The 21,798-nt window shown below is 49.2% G+C and overlaps 1 protein-coding gene and 1 long non-coding RNA gene across 2 annotated transcripts; one reads left to right on the top strand and one right to left on the bottom strand.

Moving 5' to 3' along the window:
* Positions 1-15,042: 15,042 nt before the first annotated feature.
* Positions 15,043-17,146, bottom strand: LOC132219139 (uncharacterized). The gene is made up of 3 exons (XR_009449386.1): positions 17,021-17,146; positions 16,227-16,477; positions 15,043-15,245 (listed from the first exon to the last, which is right to left on the bottom strand). It is a non-coding gene; the product is annotated as an uncharacterized LOC132219139 (long non-coding RNA).
* Positions 17,147-17,193: 47 nt separating this feature from the next.
* Positions 17,194-21,474, top strand: RASL11B (RAS like family 11 member B). Its single transcript, XM_059671325.1, has 4 exons — positions 17,194-17,505; positions 18,023-18,079; positions 19,225-19,301; positions 20,050-21,474. The coding sequence occupies exons 1-4, from the start codon at positions 17,364-17,366 to the stop codon at positions 20,518-20,520; spliced, it is 747 nt and encodes a 248-aa protein (XP_059527308.1). The 5' UTR covers positions 17,194-17,363; the 3' UTR covers positions 20,521-21,474.
* The last annotated feature ends 324 nt before the right edge of the window (positions 21,475-21,798 follow it).

Here is a 21,798-nt window from a genome sequence, read left to right as displayed (position 1 = left end):
TATTCCTCTGCATCAGAGGGTGACACCGTGACTGACCCCATCTCCAGCAATGCTCCGAGGGTGAGGGATTTCAGTGTGAGTGGCAGGGAGACACAGGCTTCCTATTGCTTTGCTGACTCGAGCTTTCTATGCAAGTCTCTTCTCATGGTTTTAGGCAATTAGACATCTGCTGTGACATGACAGCCAGCTTACTACTATATAAGCCACCGACGTGACGTGAGTGCCGACTTCCCCAAAGCATCCCTGTGCTCATCGGTACCGGGCTTGTGACTCTTAGCTCATGTTCAGTAAATCATGCAGCCAATGATGGAGAAGTTGAAGTTGTGCGGAAATGAGGGCAAGACAGTCCATAAATTTTTCCTGACTTCGCCTTTCTCACTCAAGTAAGTGTTTAATAAGGTGGAGAGAAAGGTGTCATCACAGGTTTGAAATTATTCCCCGCCACCAGCCTCCCAGAGGGAGTAGAGCCATTATCTGTTCTACAGCATGGGCCTGAGGATCAAGCCCTTTCGGGTTTCCGTATGTCTGCAGAGGGCTGATCTGGTGTGTTCTCATGCCAACCTTTCATCACAGAAGGAAGGCAACCCACTCGGGGAATTTGTAGAGGATACTTTATGAATTTAGCATCTGTCTGTAAATGTGCTTTAATTCTCACCTCTCTCTATAGCACCTCTCTGCCTTCAGCCTCTTCACATCTCCTCGAGGTGGGAGGACCAGGATGAGTTGGCACAGACAAGAGCTGGTCCCTGGGTCTGGCAGGAACTGCTCTGGGGCCTTCTGCGAGCTAATCTCTCTCTTTTGTCTTCCTAGGCTCTTCTAGCCTCTGAGCTTGGCTGGTTGGCTGGTTCCTATTCTTGGACTTGTCCCTGAACTTGTGTTCATTGACACTGACAACAGTGCCTGGCACATAGTAGGCATGCAATGCCGGCCACCCTGAAGCAAATGCACCATTCATATTTACATGGTGCTCTGGGGTGCCATTTATATAGAACATTGTGAATAGGGGCCCCTGGAATTGGGCAACTCAATATATTTTGTTGATGCCTACACAAATGAATTAGTGCCGTGGTTAGCAAACTATGGCTCGCGAGCCACACGTGGCTCTTTGGCCCCTTGAGTATGGCTCTTCCTAAGCCTTAGGAGTACCCTAATTAAGTTAATAACAATGTACCTACCTACATAGTTTAAGTTTAAAAAATTTGGCTCTCAAAAGAAATTTCAATCATTGTATTGTTGATATTTGGCTCTGTTGACTAATGAGTTTGCCGACCACTGAATTAGTGAATGAATGAATGAAATCCTGACTAGACAGGCTTTGGTTTCTCCCCTTGAACTCAGGGTTCTTTTTTTCACTAAGATGCTCTAGCTTGCCTTTTCCTAACACACATACGACATAGAGCGTAGACACTCCATAAGTACTGACTCTATGGAATCAGCCTGAGGTTAATTCTGTTCCCATGTCTATCTGCTTTTCATTTGGGCAATTTGACTGCTTATTTCAGCTTCTGAACAAGTTCTGCTCAAGCAGCCAATTCTTTAGGTTCCTGGCCCTCATTATCCTCTTTCTCCAGATTTGGGCCGCCTCTCCCCTTTCTCTTTTACTCTTGCTTAATCGCACACATGGACTTCTGCCTCTGAATGTCAAGGCACCGGGATCAGTGGCATTAGCTTCTTTGTTTCTCATGGACAAACAAATGCCAGAAATGGACTATAATTTGAGTCAACCATTGACTTGTGATCCATTTCTGACATCAGCCATGGTCACAATGCTTCTTATTTGGCAATTCAAACCCTTTGGTTTTAGCAAATTCTGGAGTGTGTCTCTCTTGCTAGTGGGCTCCAGAAGGGGTAGCTAGCTACTGTGAGAGCCCTTCGTGCATGTTGGAACCTTGGGGTTCCCCGCTGAGTGTGGGCACTAACAAGATCAAAGACTCAAGTCTAAATGTCCTGCCTTCCAGCTTCCAAACCCTTCAATTAACTGGTAACATCCTACTCATCCAATCAAGTGCCCACTCCATCCTAACACAATTCCTTCTGTCAGCGCAGCCTCTGCCAGCCTCTTGATGATGCCACACTCCTTCCTCCTCCAAACGCACTCTCCTCCAAATCTCACTCATCCTTCGAGGTGCAGCTCAATGTCCAGCTACTCCGAGGAGCCTCCTATCTATCGTCACTCCTGCTCTGTTGATCTTTCTCTGTCTCAAGTACAATTATACACGGTTTTTATGCATCACATATATCATCCATTCTTTCCTCTGTAGAACTTGCATTTCTAACGAGACTATATATTCTTTGGGGGCAGGGATCATGTCAAAGTATTTCAGGAACTTTCACATGGCCTCACACACATAGGGTGATTTAACAAATAAACTTGACTTCAGCGTTAGAGCCCTAGTATTTCTGGAGTGTTTTCTTTTTGTTTTAACATTGGAAAAAGCACCAACTCTTTAAACTTTTCAGCATCACATTGATGAGGACAGTTGAAAGTAAGTTTGTTTGCTTGCAAAGTAGAACAAACTTTCTGTCCGAGACAGAAATAGAATCCTCTCCTCCAACCCCTGCTGGAGCCTGTCATCTAACTATAATGGCCACATGGGCAGACCATACGAAGCAATCGAAGGTTCTGGGGATGATTAATGCTCAAGAGCAACTGTGGCATTTGTCAACACCACCAGCATTCAGCAAATGTGCTGCTGGTCACCGAGTGAGGGCCCACTGTGCAGCATTATCCCCGCCTGAATGGGGCTGGCATTACGCAACAGGAGGACAGAAGGTGCAAAAGCAAAACACCAAGGAATAGGTGAATGCCATTTTTCCTGTGTGTAAAGCACATTGCAGAAACACTTGCTTATGATTAGAGTTAAATTCCACTCCACAGACTCAGTTCTGAGTAGTTTTCCAGGCCTTGAGATTCGTGGGCAAAATGAAGAGGTGCTTGAACTGAAGGCTTAAGTTAAAGACGTGATACTCTGCCCCATCCCCTACTGGGAATAAACTGAAAGTGTTGGGTTTGGCGGTGCTTTTCCAGGTAACCAGTCCTAAATTTCCTATGCTCTGACCCTAAATCAGCACAGGCAACATCCTGGTCAAATTATTGTCCTGTGGCTGTGATCCACACAGCTGTAGGGGAGGTGCTCTTACCCTTGTGGGTTATATGAGAAGTCACTTTTAACAACCGCAGCCCCTACTTCCCTCACTGCCCCCACCCTACACACACACACACACACACACACACACACACACACACACACACAGCGTGGGCCTCCAGCCTTCTTTCCAAGCCTGCTGCCCTCTTCATCCTTGCATTTCACACATTCCATTCCAAGTACAAACGTCCTCCACCTGCAGGTTGCATAAAAGATCAAAAGGTGAGATAAAGGCTGAGAATAAAGGGGACTTTGCCCTGAGTAGCTAGACAGTAGAGCCTATTGAGAAGTGGGCAGCAAGCTGTGAATTGTGGGGCCCCGGGGCTGGACTGCCTGGGTTCCCACATTGCTTTTCCTACTTCCTAGCCCTGTCAGTTTGAACAAACTGCCCAGCTTTCCTGGGCCTCGGTGATACTTCTACACACAGGATTGACAACAACAATATTCGCCTTGACTTGTTGGGTTTGTGGTGGCATATACATGAGTCAGTATGTATGGGGCACTTGGAGCAGTGCCAGGGACATGGAATATGATGTGCCCAATAGGTGTTATTATTATAGAGGAAGGCGTGCAAGTCCCCTCAGGGCCATGATAAGACCTACAGGAGGCAGTGCCAGTTCTTGCACATAATCTGTTCTGTCCATTTATTTTATTCAACAACTTTATTGAGACCTAGTATGTGCCAGGCACTTCCTAGGTGCATAGAATACAGAGTTGGAAAAGTCGTTCAGTCCTTGCCTTCGTGAGCTTACTAGCCTGTATGTCCATCCGTGGGCTGTCTTAGTGTGGGATGCCCAGCCACTCCACCCTGGGTGTGCAGCACAGTGGCTGGACCGTAGGAGGCTTCAGGATTGATCCGCCCCTGTCCTCCCTTCCAGTAGGCCCCTCATGGACATCCTTGATTCACTTCCCATTTGGACTCCAGAATCAGCCACTCATCCAAATCCTAGATAAAATCATCCCCTTGCCCAGCCGGCAAGGCTCAGTGGTTGAGCGTTGACCTATGAACCAGGAGGCCATGGTTCGATTCCCAGTCGGGGCACATGCCCTGGTTGTGGGCTTGATCCCCAGTAGGGGGCGTGCAGGAGACAGCCGATCAATAATTCTCTCCCATCATTGATGTTTCTATCTCTCCCTCTCCCTTCTCTCTGAAATATATATATATTCCCTGGCTCTCTAAGCTACCACCTCACCCCCCTTTCTCTGCTTCTACTTCCCAGTATAGAATGTTGCTGCCTAAGCCGCACTGAATAAGCTTCCCGGCCTAATTCCACCATGGGGATGGGGGTGGAGGATTCCCCTCACACCAATAAACAATTCCTGTGAACTTGCAGTCTGGCTGTCTGTCCATAGCAGGGTGTTCAAGAATTCAACTCAATTCTGATACTATCTCCTGGGAGATAGCATCAGATTCCACAGGTGAAGCGTTCAGTCCTACAAGACTGCTCCCCCACCCCCCTCATCCACACCCAGACGTCAGCCCAGCCGCAAGCCCAGGCTCTTCCCTGTGCTCCTGACGAGGAGGTTCCTCCTCCTTGGGTCTGTGAATGTGAGAATAGCTCACAGAACTGGGGGAGACCTGTTTACTCACATGCTATCCGTTGATTACAAAGAATATTAAAGGGTAAAAATCAATATCTGATGAAGGGATACATTGGGTGAGGCCCTGAGCAAAGGAGGTTCTGTCTTCGAGGAGCGTGGGGCCCAGTCGGTGGAACAGGAAAGTGTTCTGGTTCCCCACTGAGGAAGCTCTCCAAAAGCAAGGCCAATAATAAGCTATCCTCCTGGGCCTTTATGGGGGCTTCATACACGGTCATGGTTGACTCAGTCGCTGGCCATTGGCAACAGCACTCAATCTTCAGCCCCTCTCCCTGCCCAGAGGTGGGCAGTGGGGGTAGGACTGGAAGTTCCAAACCTCTACTCACTTGGTTGGTTGTCCTGGAAAACAGCCCCCACTTTTAAGTGGGGTTCAAAAGTCACCTCATTAGCATACAAAAGATACCTTGCTCACTCTCAACACTTAGGAACTTCCAAGGAATTTGGGGAGCTGTGAGCCAGGAACTGTGGATGAAGACCAAATACTTTATGCATCACATGTTCACACACACTCCATATTCCTGTTCTTTCATTTCAGTTGGCCTGTGGGTTCTCCGAAGCATTGTCCTCCTCAAGCCTTCCCCACCACCGCCCTGCCACTTCCTACTCCGCCTCCCCCTTCTGAGCCACTGACCTTACTCTGCTTCCCTGAGACCCATCAGTAGCACTCTCTCCATCGCCATCAGTAGCACTCTCTCCATCGCCTCCACCTCGGAATCACCTCAGGCTGCAAACCCACCCTCTCTGTCAGTCCACTGGCATCAGTGGAAGGAGTGAGCCAAGACTGAGCAGTGACTGGAGCAGCCCGTCTCACCCCCAAGCCAGTCTCTACCTGTGTTCTTATCCCCACCTTGCCCACCCCTCCAGGCCTGAATCCACTAGGCATCCCCTTCCACCATTCTAGCTTCCTTGGGCTCTCTCCACTGCCTCCTTTCTCAAAGCATATAAATGCACAGATTCATGCATTCACTCTTTTCCCACAAACACCAATTAAGTGCTAAAATGTGCTATGAGCTAAACACTCTTGTAGGATCTGGAGATAGAGCAGTGAAGAAAATAAAATCTCGACTCTCATGGAGCTTACGCTCCAGTGTGGAGAGTTGGCCAATAAACAGACAGACAAATAATGTAGCGTGTCAAATGGAGAAGACTACAACAAGCTGAAAGCCATTGGCAATTGCACTCAAAGGGCGCTGGGCATGCTGTGAACTGCAGAGGAAGGACGGAGGGCCAGAGAGGCAGGCCATGCCACAGAAGGGCCTACTATGGGCGAGGCTGCTGTATGATGGTGGAGGAGAAGCTGCTACAGGCCTACAGCTTTGCTGATTTGTTGAGAAGCTTCTGGATTCTGATGTGGCACAGTGCAATAGTCTGGATAATGTTCCCATCATGTTCTTGGACCTGGCGTGTGCTGTAACGGCAAGAAGGCTACCCCTTTCTGCCCTAAAACCCCAGTGGGTCTGGTTGATAATGGAGTGCAATAGCTTGTCCAAGACAAGCAATTCCCTCTCTTGCCTGTGGATGGGGAGTAGAGGAATGCATCAGCTCTTGGCTCTATTGCGTGTTTTGCAAACGAACGTACTAACGACTTCAGTGTGGTCCTTCCAGCCTATCTCCTCATCTAGGCCCAGGTGAAGAGGAATTTGGGAGAGGATTTGACTGAGTTATAAATATAATACTCCCAACAACTGATTAAGGAACCACCAGGCTGGAAAAATAACTCATTCTCATAATAAATATATAAAAATATTAAACTTTTATAATTTATAGCAGTGATGGCGAACCTTTTGAGCTCGGCGTGTCAGCATTTTGATAAAACCCTAACTTAACTCTGGTGCCGTGTCACATATAGAAATTTTTTGATATTTGCAACCATAGTAAAACAAAGACTTATATTTTTGATATTTATTTTACATACTTAAATGCCATTTAACAAAGAAAAATCAACCAAAAAAATGAGTTCGCATGTCACCTCTGACACGCGTGTCATAGGTTCGCCATCACTGATTTGTAGGGTACTTTCGTATGCCTAATCTTATTGAATATTCAACATATTATATGACACAAAATCCGTTATAACTTATCATTGAGCTAAACATATTTTCCAGTTAGCATGGGAATACACATTCTTCGCAAAAAAAAAAAATAAATTTATTTTCATTGCTATTTGTGTTTAGAGTCCGTTAAGAATTGTCTCAGATTACACAAGAGACTTCCTATCTTGAAAACGTAGGGTCCTGGAGTGGACAGCCTTACATTCCACAGGCATTAGTAATGGTCTTCCTCCAGCACTCCCAGCAGATGCCCCAGCATACCAACCTCCATGTTCCCCTCCCCATGCTTGGAATGTGTGATTCCTCCATGAGCGACATTCTGCTCTGGGCAACTTCTATTTTGGGACTAAATTGTTTCTTTATATAGAAACCAGTACCTTTGTCAAATCAAGTGAGTACATGAGTCATCTGTGCATTTCCTAAAAACCGTCACAGCAAATTTTTCTCGTCTGCTATCCATTTTCGTGTTTAATCAGAAGAAAAATGCATTAACAATGCAAATGTCTTGGTGAAAGGCCTAAGCTTTCATAGACCACTGCTAAAATGAAAATGCTTTCTGGTGGTAACTGAATTTCACACTTGTTTAAAGAATGATCACATCACCATTTGCATTTTTACCAACCAAGTAACTATATGCCTCTGCTAACTTGGGGGCTCCACTTCTATAATTCACATTATGGCCTTTTAGATAACACTGAATGGTCTGTTAGGGCTTAGAAGGTATCTCACGGTGACTATAATTCTGACAGCACTTTCCCTGTGATTTGAGGAATGGGGGGAGGGGAGTGAAGCTTGTTCTTTCCTCATATCCTAGGTGGCTATCTATGACGAGATTTTATTTCTTGTAAGCTTAGTACATTATGCTAAGGAACTGAGGCTATGGGGAGAGGCTTTGCTTTCTGTGCAAAAACAAATATGGATGCCTAAAGAGTCATCTAAGGCCCGGCCAGCGTGCTCCGTGGTTGAGCGAAGACCCACAACCAGGAGGTCATGATTCAACTCCCAGTCAGGTCACATGACCAGGTTGCGGGCTCCATCCCCAGTAGGGGGCGTGCAGGAGGCAGCCGATAAATGAGTCTCTCTCATCATTGATGTTTCTATCTCTCTCTCTCCCTTTCCCTTCTGCTCTGAAATCAATAAAAATATACATATATATATTTTAAAAAGAGGCACGTAAGGATTCTTTAGGCATCCCCAGAAGAAATTAGAGGGCAAATGGTAGGTGTGTCCAATCTTCTAAGGAGTTTGAGGCCAAAGGGTTCCGTTAAACAATAGACTCAATTGTCTGAACCCTTCTGAACCTTTTCTGCCTGGGCCTTATCTCCTGATCACAGGAGCTCGTCAAGTATCGTGAGAACACTCATTCCTGCGGATGGAGGCTGATACCTATTTCTCTCTGCTCCTTTGTCTTCTGTACAACTGATGGGTTAGAGAGAGAAGGGGCAGATGAACATGCTTGCTGGATTCTTCTCACTGGAGGAAAGAAGAAAAGAACTAAAAGAGTTAAAAGAACATTAGCACTGCTTCGCTGCAATACTGTTAGACCTTTCATTGAACTAAGGGAACTTCTGACAATGTCTTTGTGAATAATGCAGTAATGTTAGTTCCTAATGTTCTAAAAGGCTTTGGGAAAATGGGCACTATAAGTGTTCCTACTCCCAATGAAAACACAGTGGAAATTCACTAGTTATTCCAAGTAATGTTTTCATAAAATATGTTTTTATTGATTTTTAGTGAGAGAGGAAGGGAGAGGGGGAGACAGAGATAGAGAAAAAAACAACAACCACACCACATCAATGTGAGAGAGAAACATAGATCAGTTGCCTCCCACACCCACCCAACTGCGATGGAACCTGAAACCTGGGCATGTGTCCTGACCAGGAGTTGAACTGGTGAACAGTGCACGGGACAACAATCAACCAACTGAGACACACTGGCCAGGGCCCAAGTAACGTTTAAAACGTGAAGTTATTCTGAGTTATTGTCATCAGATTGCTTATCAAATAGGTGTTCTATGTTCCTAGAAAAATGACTTGGGGTATTAAGACACAAATCATTTGAAAGAAGAAGAAAGTCTCAGATTTGCCCTGAATGAAAAAGAGAATTATTTTCACCTTTTCTTTTACCTTCAGTTTATATATTACATTGAAATAGAGAAAGAGGGTGGAGGAAACCTTCCAGAATAAGAGAGATAAAATCTGATAGAGCAGCAAGGCCATATAATTGTAGAACACTAGTACTTCTTTCTCTGGAGTGTGGAAGGCGAAATGTGGGCCATTTGCTGCCATAGAAACCAAGGGAGGTATGTGGGAGGGGGAGGGAAGGCCCATTGCAGGAACGTAAAGATGTTACTTTTTTTCAAAGTTGAAGTGTTCTCTAGTCAGTAAGGGATCTTGCTCTTGGCCGAAGGTAGGTAGGTATGTGTGTGTGTCCTTTGTACTGAAATCAGTTCCCATCTGCCTTCCCTACGACTTTGCCTTGTGAACCTGGATTTTCTGTCTTTCAGTCCAGTGTTTCCTTAGCCCAGTGGTTCTCAACCTTCCTTATGCCGCGACCCTTTCATACAGTTCCTCATGTGGTGGTGACCCCCAACCATAAAATTATTTTCGTTGCTACTTCATAACTGTAATTTTGCTACTGTTATGAATCGTAATGTAAATTATCTGATATGCAGGATGTATTTTCATCGTTACAAATTAAACATAATTAAAGCACAGTGATTAATCACAAAAACAATATGTAATTATATATGTGTTTTCTGATGGTCTTAGGCGACCCCTGTGACGGGGTCGTTCGACCCCAGAGGGGTCGCGACCCACAGGTTGAGAACCGCTGCCTTAGAGGAAGGTTGACAAAAGAAGAATCATTGAGCGCCCTGTGCACCAGGCACAGCTCTCCGTAGTGGAGTGCACAGCCTGAAGACAGCGAACACACACTGCAGAGAGCCCCTGGATGAAACCCTCTCTGATGCTCAGTTACGTCTGTCCCTATGCCCGTGCTCAGAGATCTCTTAGGAAATGAGCAGCGCCGAAGGAGTTCTTTCCCATCTCTAATTCAACAGCTGTGTCCAAATCACGGTTCTTTTTAATTTTTTAAAATTGAAAAAGATGATTACAAACAGATGAAGGAGGCACACTTCCTGTTTCCTGCTCCTTTACAATCCGCATCACAGGCAGCCACCCTTTCCTTACCAGTCCGTCGGTCCTCTCCAAACTACCACGAAAGGCAGAGGAGCAATGGACCAGGTGCTGGGAAGCTGCAGACCACACCGACGTCTGTCCTTCTGGAAAGAGGCTGCAGGAGAAAAGATACCAGCTCAGCATGTGTGCTGCTGTGGATGGTCGGGAGTTCCCATTCCTGGAAGATTCTAGACTAAGCTGGACAATTTCTTAGCAGAGACACCCCATATAACATCCCTACTTAAAAAAAAAAAAAACAGACTATTTTTAGAGCAGTTTTAGATTCAAATGAGATTTAGCAGAAGGCACAGATTTCTCATACAGCCCCTGCCCCCATAGGCCCAGCTCCCCCCACTATCCACATCCCCCACTGGAGCGGTACATTTGTTTCAACTGATGGACCTACCGTGACACATCACTGTCCCCCAGATTCCATAGTTTACATTAGGGTTTACTCTTGGTGTTGTCGATTCTAAGGGTTTGGACAAATGTAAAATGACACATACCCAGCATTATAGTATCATACAGAGTAGTGTTATTACCTTAAAATTCCTCTGTGCTTCATCTGTTCACCCCCTCCCCCCAGCCCTCCGGCAAACGCCGATCTTACTCTCTTCTTAGTTTTGCCCTTTCCAGAATGTCATATAGTTGGAATCATACCGTCTGTCGCCTTTTCAGATTGGCTTCTTACACTTAGTCATATGCATTTAAGCTTCCTCCATGTCTCTTTGTGGCTAGTAGTTAATTTCTTCTCATTTTTCTTTTTAAATCCTCACCTCAGGATATTTTTTCCATTGATTTCTAGAGAGATTGGAAGGGAGGGAGGACGGGGAGGGGGTGGGGGAGAAGAGAGAAACATCGACATGAGAGAGACACATCGATTGGTTGCCTCATGCACATGCCCCTACCAGGGCTGGGGAACCTACAACCCAGGTACGTGCCCTTGACTGGGAGTTGAACTCGAGATCCTTCGGTCCGAGGGTGGACGCTCCAACCACTGAGCCGAGCTGGCCAGGGCAGTTCATTTCTTTTTAGTGCTGATTAATTTCCCATTGCCTGGATGTACTAATATGTTTTTCAATTGTGTGTTTGTTTCTATAGATTGCTAGAAAGCACTGATGGGGCAAAGGTGGAATAAACAGGAAGGGACAGCCGTGATTTCCAGTGAAGGAGGAGGGCTGGGCTCGGAGGGAGGCTGATACCAGGGGATAGTCTCAGAGTGGCTCGTGCAGAGACCACAACTCCACACAACAGGGTGTGTAAGGGCTTGTGCAGTACGAGTGACAGCGATCCAGGGCAACAGCTTCATCTCAAAGTGGCTGCACTGCTCCTGCACCCGGCATTTCAAGGAGTAAGTCGGGATTGTCAGGCACAGCTGAATGCAAGGCCCGAAAAGATGACACCAGGCCCGGGCTGTCTCTGCCTCTCAGGCTTGCTTGCTTCTGGGTTGGCTGCACTAGGAGGCGGACTTCCCCAAGAGGTGGCCACCTGGAGACCCAGGCTCGCTTTCTACTAGCTGACTGACACCAGTGTGTTACCATCCCTTTTCCCAGCAAACCTTCCCGCTGACCGTCGAATGTCACAGGGCCGGCCCTGAAATTAGGAACACCTAGGAAATTAGGTGACTGGTACCCACCCCTGAAATTAGGAATTGATACCACCCCACCACCCACCTCCACTTGGAAAAACTGAGAATGGGGCAGGGGAGGTTTCCAAAGGAAAACTGGGGCGCTCTTCCTAAAGAATGGAAGAGGATTCTGAGCCAGTAAAATCCATAGGTGCTCCATGTGTCAGACTATAGGAAAACAGAGACGGGTGCTGATATGTATTCCATAAAAGCAACGGAAATCGCGGTCTTGAACGGTAGTCTCAAAGCAATCAATTGAAAAAGAACTTCATTATACTCTTACAATTGCAAATTAAGTGTCTGAGGGGCGCTCTCTCTCCTTCTCTGGGGCTCCATGTTCTTTGGGATGCGAGAGAAGTGCGGCGGGAACGGTGGGCTCACACTCTGCTCCCTTTCCATGTCTAGTGTGTCTTCACATATGGCTGAGACTAGAAAGCGAAACACATTTCCCAGACTCCTTTGCAGCGAGGGTAATGAGTACAAAATAGCTTCATTAGCTTGTGTACTCAAGTAAGAGTTGCCAGGCAGAAGCAGGGAGGAGGCCATCTCTCTGTGGCTGGGAGCTTTCTGCTGCCAGGCTTCCCTGTGGAGACACTGGCCCCTTCTGCATGTTCAGCCTCTGCCTTTGTGGGCCCGGAGAGACAGCAGCAGTGGCGGCAGTGCGACCTCCTGCTCCCCCTCTTCTGGGTAATGGGAGAGCTCCCTGGGCGGGCCAGCTCTGCAGCTCTGGGAATCGTTTCTGCAGACCCAGCCCAGAGCCCATCACTCTAGCCCTTCTGACAACACTGAGGGCAGGTAATTCCCTGTGTTAGAGTAATTTTCTGTTTAAAGGAGCTGAAAGGGTGTCTGTTTACTAGACCTAAACAGGCAGGGTTGACAAAGGTCAAGAAAAACAAAAAGTCTAGTTGTGGACCCAGGCCTGGATGCTCAGAGGGGGCTGATCTGGGAGAAATCTTGGCGACACCGGCAGAGGGGAAGCTCATTTGGTGCCATGGGGCATGGTCTCCGAAGGGAGGGCTACACAACTTCTAGGGATGATTTCGTGGACACGGGTGTCCCTCCCTGCAATCACCGGCACTCTTCCCTCTGTCCACCCATTAGGAATTATCCTGTTCCTTGAATTCTCTCAAGGCGAGGCCTTTGCTTTCATTTATAGTCCACAAACTGAGTACCTACTGTCTACTGGCAAATCCTAGATCCTCTGCAAACCAACCCACCTCTCCCTCTCCAAGGCCCCTGCTTCATACTCGCACAAATACACGAAACACAAACTTTTCAACTACTTGAACTTCTACACACTCTTCCTTGACTCCCATAGCTTGTAATCCCATAGCTCCTGAATTTCCCCTATCAAAGCGTTTCCTCTCAGGGCATTGAAATTGCTCATTCATTTCTCTGTCTCCCATGCTAAATGTTAACTGCAGTGATGGCAACGTCTGTCTTGTTTGCCAGTGTAGCCTCGGGACCCAGCATACTGCCTGGTACACCCATGCCTCAGACATCCCATAAATAGTTACTGAATTTATATTTGAGTATACTAAGGAATTTCAGAAAGTGGATTATCTCTGGAAGCTCTCAGATCTAAGATCAGCTGTACAGATCAAAGGAGGTGATAGAAACTCTGGGTGCTGAGGCAAAATCAGAAGTTGGCAAGATGTTTCTTTCCTTTCCAAGTTTCTCACATTTTAGCGCCCTCACCACCATTTCTTTTAGCTTAAAAGATACAAAGTGGGGAGAGAGCGAGGGAGAGGGAGAGGGAGAGGGAGAGGGAGAGGGAGAGGGAGAGGGAGAGGGAGAGGGAGAGGGAGAGGGAGAGGGAGAGGGAGAGCAGTTCAAACCACTTTGAACATTCTCCCTATGCTCTGCTATTTGTCCTTTTCAGATGTTGGCTCTGTGCCTTACAGGATATTTGACCTTGGAGGAATTTTTAACCGGAGACTTTGTTTCCTCATTTATAAAATGGCCACAAATTCTTTAACAGGTTGCTATCTGAAGGTGTGAGCGATGTCCCTGCCACATGCCCTTTCACTTGGCGGGGGTGGGGGGTGGGGGGGGGCTCTGTGACAGTCTGACCAACATCACACAGAAGGGATGCTGCACCAGCTTCCATGCAGGAGCCTCAACAGACTGGCAGCCTCCAGTTCCTGTCTTAGAATACTCACTCTACCAGGGCCGTCCCAGCCTCACCGGGGTCATTTCAACCTCACTGGGGCCGTCCTGACCTCAAACGGCCCCGGTGAAGTCAGAATGGCCCCGGTGAGGTCCGGACGGCCCCGGTGAGGTTGGGATAGATAATGGGGACCAGTATAGACTGATGAACAGGGGTAGATGCAGAGGCAGAGCAGCATTGAACAGACTATCACACTACAGTGGGAAGCCTGGGGAGGGTTTGTGGGGGCGGGGGCGTTAAGAGATCAACCAAAGGACTTATGTGCATGCATATAAGAATAACCAATGGACACAAGACACTAGGGCAGGGGTGGGCAAACTTTTTGACTCGAGGGCCACAATGGGTTCTTAAACTGGACCGGAGGGCCGGAACAAAAGCATGGATGGAGTGTTTGTGTGAACTAATATAAATTCAAAGTAAACATCATTACATAAAAGGGTACGGTCTTTTATTTCAATAGTTTTATTCATTTCAAACGGCCGGATCCGGCCCGCGGGCCGTAGTTTGCCCATGGCTGCTCTAGTGGGTAGGGGCCGGGGGAATGTCAAGGGGGGGAAAAAGGAGACATATGTAATACTCTTTGTAATACTTCAAGCAATAAAAATTATTTTAAAAAAAGAAAAAAAAAAGGATACTCACTCTACGGGAAGTCGCCCGCCATGCTATGAAGGCGCCTGAGCTGCCACTGGAGAGACCGGATAGAGCAGCCGTGGGCAAACTACGGCCCACGGGCCGGATCCGGCCGTTTGAAATGAATAAAACTAAAAAAAAAAAGACCGTGCCCTTTTATGTAATGATGTTTACTTTGAATTTATATTAGTTCACACAAACACTCCATCCATGCTTCTGTTCCGGCCCTCCGGTCCAGTTTAAGAACCCATTGTGGCCCTCGAGTCAAAAAGTTTGCCCACCCCTGGAATAGAGGGAGAGGCTGGCTAGTCCCAGCTGTCCTGGCGTTCCAGCCGAAATGCAGTCGTGTGCGCAAAGAAGCCATCGTGGTGTCCAGCCCAGGTGAGCATTCGGATGACTCCAACCCCAGCTGCCATCTGACAGCGACCACATGAGAGGTCCCAGGCGAGAACTGCCCAGCTGAGCACGGTCCACCCACAGAGCTGGGAGCCACTGAGGCTCAGGGTGGTTTACTAAGCTGCAGTGGATAATGCAGCTGAAGGGATGGCGATAGGATTGTCATGAAGGTTAACGAGTCTGTGGCACGCTAGATCCCCAGCCCACAGCCTGGAACAAATGAAGCCTTCAATAGACGTCAATGTCACTGCCCCTTCCCCTTCCTCTTTACTAATTCCATGAACTTCCGAGACGGGGTTACTTTCAGTATCATCATCTGAAGGTAGGCTGAGCTGCAGCTGGGCTCTTTGCCAGATGTTTGGAATTTGAACAGCTCCCCTTTCTCCTCTCCATCTTTCTCTTGTTTCTTCTTCTGTGCGCTTTAAAGCACAGACAGATCATCTAGACCTAAAATAAGAATACCAAATTCAGCCTTTGTGTTTCAGACAGAAAAATCATAGGCTTGGTACAGGCTCATGGTAATAAAAATCAAGCCCCAGAAGCATTTTAGAGTCGAAGCAAAATTCTCCTTGGCAACTTCTGTCATGTCTGTATGTGAGTGTGTGTGTAAAAAGCTTTAAACAAAAACTTCAGACTTCATAATTATTTCATCATGTAAACATGTCTTGTGGGGGGCGGGGGTTAAAAAGTACATGGTTACCTGTAATTACAGTCTTGCTACATGTGATTTTACAGCACATCAAAATTAAAATTTGAGTTAAACCATGTAGAAAGACATGGTACCTATTCTAAATGCTCCCTCCCCCCCCCTTACTCAAATGGCTGAGTTTATTTCATTCTTGTAATCTCCACGGAAGTCAACCTTTTATTATGTTGGTTGCTAAGGTGACACATCTTGCCAATCGTGTTGTGCATCCTAGAAAACTTGCTATCAAGGCCGTTTGAGATGACCTTTCCTCCGCCTTGAATGCCTGAGAACACCCAAACCAAGATAGGCAAGAGAGTTCACCTCAGTCTGAGTTGGGTCAGCATCCTAAATTCCATCAACTACCTGGTCAATCAACTTGAGGGTGGAAGAGGGACTCAAACTAGGTGTCTGACATGTGTAGATAAGAGAACTGGTTTATACTTTTATATTATCAACCTTTAATATGGCTGAAGATTCAAAGTTACCATGTGTATCCCCAGGATAAAAGCTTGTGGAACCTTTGGGGGCCCACAAGGTTATAAAGGTGGGGGTGGGGTGGAGGGTGGAGGTGGGGGGAGGGGGTGGGATGGAGGGGGTCAGCCTGGGTGTCTGGTGACATTTCGCAGTCAGTTCCGGCTACAGGATACTCAGATGGGGAGCCTAGTCTACCGGTGAAGATGTCTTTCTTTCCCTGATGAGGATGCAGGGGGCTGGAGCCTGGGCATCGTCACTTTACTAACCTGGCCATGCCTCGTGTCCAGGGACAAGTGCGGACCCTCTGGTCTCTGCTTCCGGTGCAGTCGGTTTGCAGACACAGCTGGGGCAACTGTTTCTTGCTGTTTCACAACTCCTGTCGGAGGTGTGACGGTGTGAGGCGCTAGAAAGCTTCTTCTATAATTACTTCTTGATTTGCCTCTCGGAGTGCACATGCACTGACCTCTGTGTGCTCCCGTGAGCTTGTCGGAGGGTGAGCGATCCGGAGAGTGTGGGTCTACAGACAAACGGGTGACATTATTTTGCCCCCAAATAAAAAATCACATTGTAGGAGAGTGGTCATGGGGTCTTTGTTACTACAATTTGCCATTGTAGCCAAATCTATAACCCGAGATGCCACCCCAGGTGCACCCAAGTCAGTGCAATCACGCCCCAGAGGAATGAGACAGGCGCGAGGCAGGCAGCAGGGCTGGCCCCCGCCTCCCGGGCGCAGGTTCCCACGGGGCTGGGCCCACTGGTCAGTGGCTGCAGGGAGGGGAGAGGGTGGCTGGGTGGGTGGGCCGGGCACCGGGGCGGAGGCGGGTGCCCGAGAAGCGCTCTAGGGAGACCCGGACCGGCGCCCAGGGCTGAGCCCGCTTCCTGGCACCCGAGGCGCCCCCAACCCCTCAGGCACAGCACCTGCCCCGTGCGGGCGCAGCGGGAGCCCGGCCGGCGCCCGGCCTGCCCTCCCCGGAGCCGCCATCGGCTGAGTCCTCGGCTCCAGCGCACACGTGGCCCCACACGCACAGGTGGCCCCCTCGGGCCCGCCGCCCCATTTTACCCGCTGCTCACGGGGCCCCGCTCCGGCTCCCGGCGCCCCCAGGGGCGCGGCGCCCGCGGCTCGGCGCCGGGGGCGGGGCCTCGCGCAGGGCGCTCGGGGATTGGCCGCGGGGGGCGGGGGCGGGGCCGACCGCAGAGAAAACAGCGCGCGCGCAGCCGGGGAGCAATCCCCGCCGGAGTCTGAGGCCTTGGGAGCTGCGCGCCGTCCGCTCCGCGCTCGCTTTCCGAGGTTTCAGCTCCTCCCGGGCAGCCCTCGGCCGAGCCCGGTCCGCTCCGGTGCAGCGCGAGCTCCTCCCGCCCTCCCGCAGCTCCCGTCCCGCGCGGAGCAGCCCGGCGCAGCGGCGATGCGCCTCATTCAGAACATGTGCACCATCGCCGAGTACCCCGCCCCGGGCAGCGCCGCGGCCGCCGACTACTGCCCGAGGGCGGCGGGCCGCCGGCTGGTCAAGATCGCCGTGGTCGGGGCCAGCGGCGTGGGCAAGACCGGTGAGTCCGCGCTCGGGCGAGACCCGCTGGTCCCCGGGGCTGGCCGGGCAGGGCGAGGGGGAGCGGCGGCTGCCCGCCCGCCCGCCGTCTCCTAAGCACCCACTGCCCCTTCTGCCCATGAGGGAACTGGGGCCCCGAGTGGCCGGGCGACCGTCCCGGCACCGCCGACGCAGCCGAGAGCAGAGCCTTGGGGTTCTCGAGCCTCGGGTGGTGCTGGCCCAAGGGGCACTGAGGGGGCGCGGCCGCGCCTCGGGGCTCCCAGGTTAGGAAGGGGTGTCGGCTGGGGGCTGAGTGCGGCGGGGCCGGCGCAGAGGAGCGCGGGACGGGGCGGCAGCTCGCCGAGCCTTCTAGTGCCGTGCGGGGTCTGGAAGAAGCGTGCAGGGGCTGCGGGGGTGGGAATTTCCTCGGGGCGGCTGGCTCCCTCTGGGAGAGCTGATTTCCAGGCCGGGTGGAGTGCAGAAGGTGAATGTAACTGCAGAGCCAGGGCTAAGCCTCTCCTTTCCTTTCTGACCCGCAGCCCTGGTGGTCCGGTTCCTCACCAAGCGCTTCATCGGCGACTACGAGAGAAACGCAGGTGAGCCAGCGCCTTGGAAAGAGATGCCCTCCGCATGCAGCTTGCACCGGGGCTGCTGCTCTCCTTTTCAGCGCCGCCCAGGAGGTCCCTCGGAGTGACAGTCAGCACCAGGGTTGCCACCTCCAACTCTGCCCCCTGCTCCCCTCCCTGTGCCGCCCCCCCCCCCCCCCCCATAACTGCCATCTGGCCTCGGTCCACTCCAGGCCCATTCATCACTTTATCGAGGGCCTGAAAGTATGCCCCTTGGTATGTGTCCACCATGGGGACCCCAGTTGGAAGCACCCTTTGTTCTGAAGAGCCTCTCCCTTCAAAACACTCCTGCCAAAGTCATAAAAAAAAAAAAAAAAATGCTGGCCAGCTCCTCCCCCACCCGTCCCTCTCTGCGGGCTGCCTTTCAGAGGCGACCTTTTAAAGCAGAGGCCAGCGAGAGCCGCTGTAAACTAACGTTCTCTTTTCTTAACAAAGAGAAAGGACGGCGCGCCAGAATTTTAGGAGAGTTCCTGGATAAACGCGAGGACACTGTTTCAATCCCTGCGATTAAGACTGGCCACTGGGGAGGCTTAAGGGCTTTCAGCCTATGTTCTGTTAACAAATTGTTTCATTCCTTGGACCATCTGAAGTACCTACAGGGGATTATTTGAAATGCGCTCTATAAACCATGGCAAGATAAGGCATGGCGGCCTTCTGCTTTGATGTAGAGGTGGCTGTGGTTATGTCACATTTTTATTTCAGTTGGTAATGTTGGCTCTGCGTTTGCTAACAATGTTTGCCTACCGAGCCACTGTATCTGATAGCTAGAGTATAAATATATGTCTGAGTGATAAAGTACTAAAATAAAATAGAGACCCCACACATGCAGAGCAAGGAGATACTCTAAATATGGAAACTCTGTTTAAAACAACCTAAATCAGTTTCCAAAAATGTGCAAACTTTGCCCTGGTTTTAATAAATCAACTAATATGGGAGTTAAAATTACAGTTGTTTCAAAAAAAAAATCTAAATTAAGCCTATTTACTAGGATAAACTATAGCTTATTTTTGTCCAGTGGTTCAGGTTATATTTTCTAAGTTAAAAAAAAATCCCATAATGTTTTCAAAGTTGCACAAGAAGGATGGACATAATTTTTTTTTTCTTTTGCCTGATAGGTAATCTGTACACCAGACAAGTCCAAATAGAAGGCGAAACCCTGGCTATTCAGGTTCAAGACACTCCAGGTATTCAGGTGAGAAGCTCTGAGATGTGTGACTAGGTCAATGGGGAGGTGGCTTGACTGTCTAACTGTTCAGTTCTCCAAGTACGAAGGCGAGGAGTTTGGGGAGCCAAGTCGAGGCTTTTACATGTGTGACACTTCAGTGCTATCTGGCTGTTGGTCAGTCCTAGCCTGGCTTGATTTGGGAGATGTGGCTGAGGGGCAGAAATCGCAGGAGTCTACCCAGCAGGAAAGACCAAACCAAGCACACTGGGAACAGGCGGTTTCCGACTGTGGTTAAAAAGGTCACTTTTTACATTTGTGCCTTGCCATTCAAAATCAAAATCTAGGTATAGTCTCCAAATACTCGGAATCACTTTTTATTGTGGAAAGTTCCTCTATAGACAAAAGAGCCATGCTAGTGTGTGTGTGTGTTTCCCTCTTGAGCTGGGCAGTTATCCAGGTTTAAATGCTTCCAGCTCCTATCTTTACTTCTCCAGACTTACTGTCTAGCCAGTTAATTTCCCATTTTATGCAACTACAAAGTCTCTCTGCATGGAGTTCTCTGCAGGTCAATTTTCCACTTGAGTGTGGTGAGCTGCACTGTTATTTATTCCAGCTCCGTGCAGCTGGATCAACATATTGTCAAGAAAGCTGAAGTGTGTGGGGATATAACTTGTTTATGGCCTGCGACCTGGCATTGCTGTCAAGGGCTCTTTGAATTCTCTATCCAGCCCAGCCAGGGCTCTCTTCATTCACCTTGCCGTCCCCCCTCTCTCAGGTCCATGAGAACAGCTTGAGCGGCAACGAACAGCTGAGTAGGTGCATTCGCTGGGCCGACGCTGTGGTCATCGTTTTCTCCATCACCGACTACAAGAGCTATGAACTCATTGGCCAGCTCCACCAGCAGGTCCAGCAGCTCCACCTGGGCACCCGGCTGCCCGTGGTGGTCGTGGCCAACAAAGCTGACCTGCTCCACATCAAGCAGGTGGACCCTCAGCTTGGACTGCAGCTGGCCGGCATGCTGGGCTGCTCCTTCTACGAAGTGTCCGTCAGCGAAAACTACAACGACGTCTACAACGCTTTCCACGTCCTGTGCAAAGAAGTGAGTCACAAGCAGCCGCCGAGCAGCACGCCCGAGAAGCGAAGAACCTCCCTCATCCCCAGGCCCAAGTCGCCCAACATGCAGGACCTGAAGAGGAGGTTCAAGCAAGCCCTTTCTGCCAAAGTGAGGACTGTCACCTCCGTCTGAAGCAGAGGCACGCGGGGTGTGGTCTTCCCCGGAAGAGAGTCTGAGGCTCTTCAGGTGCAGGAACGTTGAATGCTGGGAGTAATTCGCGGTTCCAGAAAGGGCCGGAGCAGGGAGGCCCTGAGGGCCTGCGGAACTGGTGCGGAAAAGGAAACATTGTTCAGAGCGGGGGACAGAACCGGTGAGGCTTGAGGCCCACCAGGCCGCTCTCTGATTATGTGAAATGGACTCCCTGTCTTGTCCTGTGGAGGGGAAGGGGGCATAATTGCTTTGGATTTTGTCCTTAATGCCTTGTAAATGATGCTCAGTGGTAGTTTCACCAAATATATCGATGTGATTTACAGTGGGGATGAAATAGATTCAGCTCTCACGGGCTTTCCTTTTTCACTTCTTCCTTCTCTTTTCCTCCACCCGTATCCCCCAAGGAAGAATTGCTTTTCTCTGACAAGGAGGATTTGCATCTCTGGAACCCTATTTCCTATAGAATGCCTTTCTAACTGGAAGGGTACCCAGTTTCTTAGGACAAAGAGGAAAATATTCCCCATCCCCCCCCCCCCCAAAAGGGTGGAGTTTATGGGCCAAAATGTATACCCAGACATCTCTAAGCGTATATGGTCTGGCACGGGAGGCTGCTTAGTTGAGCCTGTGATCGGTGGGTGGAGAACAAACTCTTCAGCCCCAAACTTTGAGTGGTGTGAGACTATAATTAAAAACAACAACAACAAGAAACTGTTGCATCAGGTACAGAAGGAAAATGTGTCCATTGAATTTGGTGTGATTTGTGTAAATGGCTCATGGCAACGATGTTGGGCGGCTTCCCAGGCCTGGTTGAGTCATGGCTTAAATACCAAAACACTATCTTACAGCGAGTGAACAGATGCACTTTAAAGCCACCCAAGCTTTGGCTTAAATTGTAATTAATTTATTTTATGTACAATAAACTCCATTTTAAAAGAACAGACATCTGAGTTGGTCTTTATTGAAACACTCACCTTTTGTCCTTCCAAGAATTACTTAGCCTCTTGGATATGTTGAGTTAGGCATTGTGCCTTCCAAAGGTTATGTCTTTTATATATATATATATTGATTTCAGAGAGGAAGGGGGAGAGAGGACATCAATGTTGAGAGAGAACCATTAATCAGGAGCTATGAGGGCCTCCCGAATGCCCCCCACTGGGGATGGAGCCTGCAACCCAGGCATGTGCCCTGATGCGGAATTGAACCGTAACCTCCTGGTTCATAGGTTGACACTCAACCACTGAGCCACGCCAGCTGGGTCAA

The sequence above is a fragment of the Myotis daubentonii genome, chromosome 1 (genome assembly GCF_963259705.1).
Source record: "Myotis daubentonii chromosome 1, mMyoDau2.1, whole genome shotgun sequence".
Lineage (NCBI taxonomy): Eukaryota > Metazoa > Chordata > Mammalia > Chiroptera > Vespertilionidae > Myotis > Myotis daubentonii.
The sequence above is the reverse complement of the archived record's forward strand: the minus strand, read 5'-3'. Positions and strand labels throughout refer to the sequence as shown.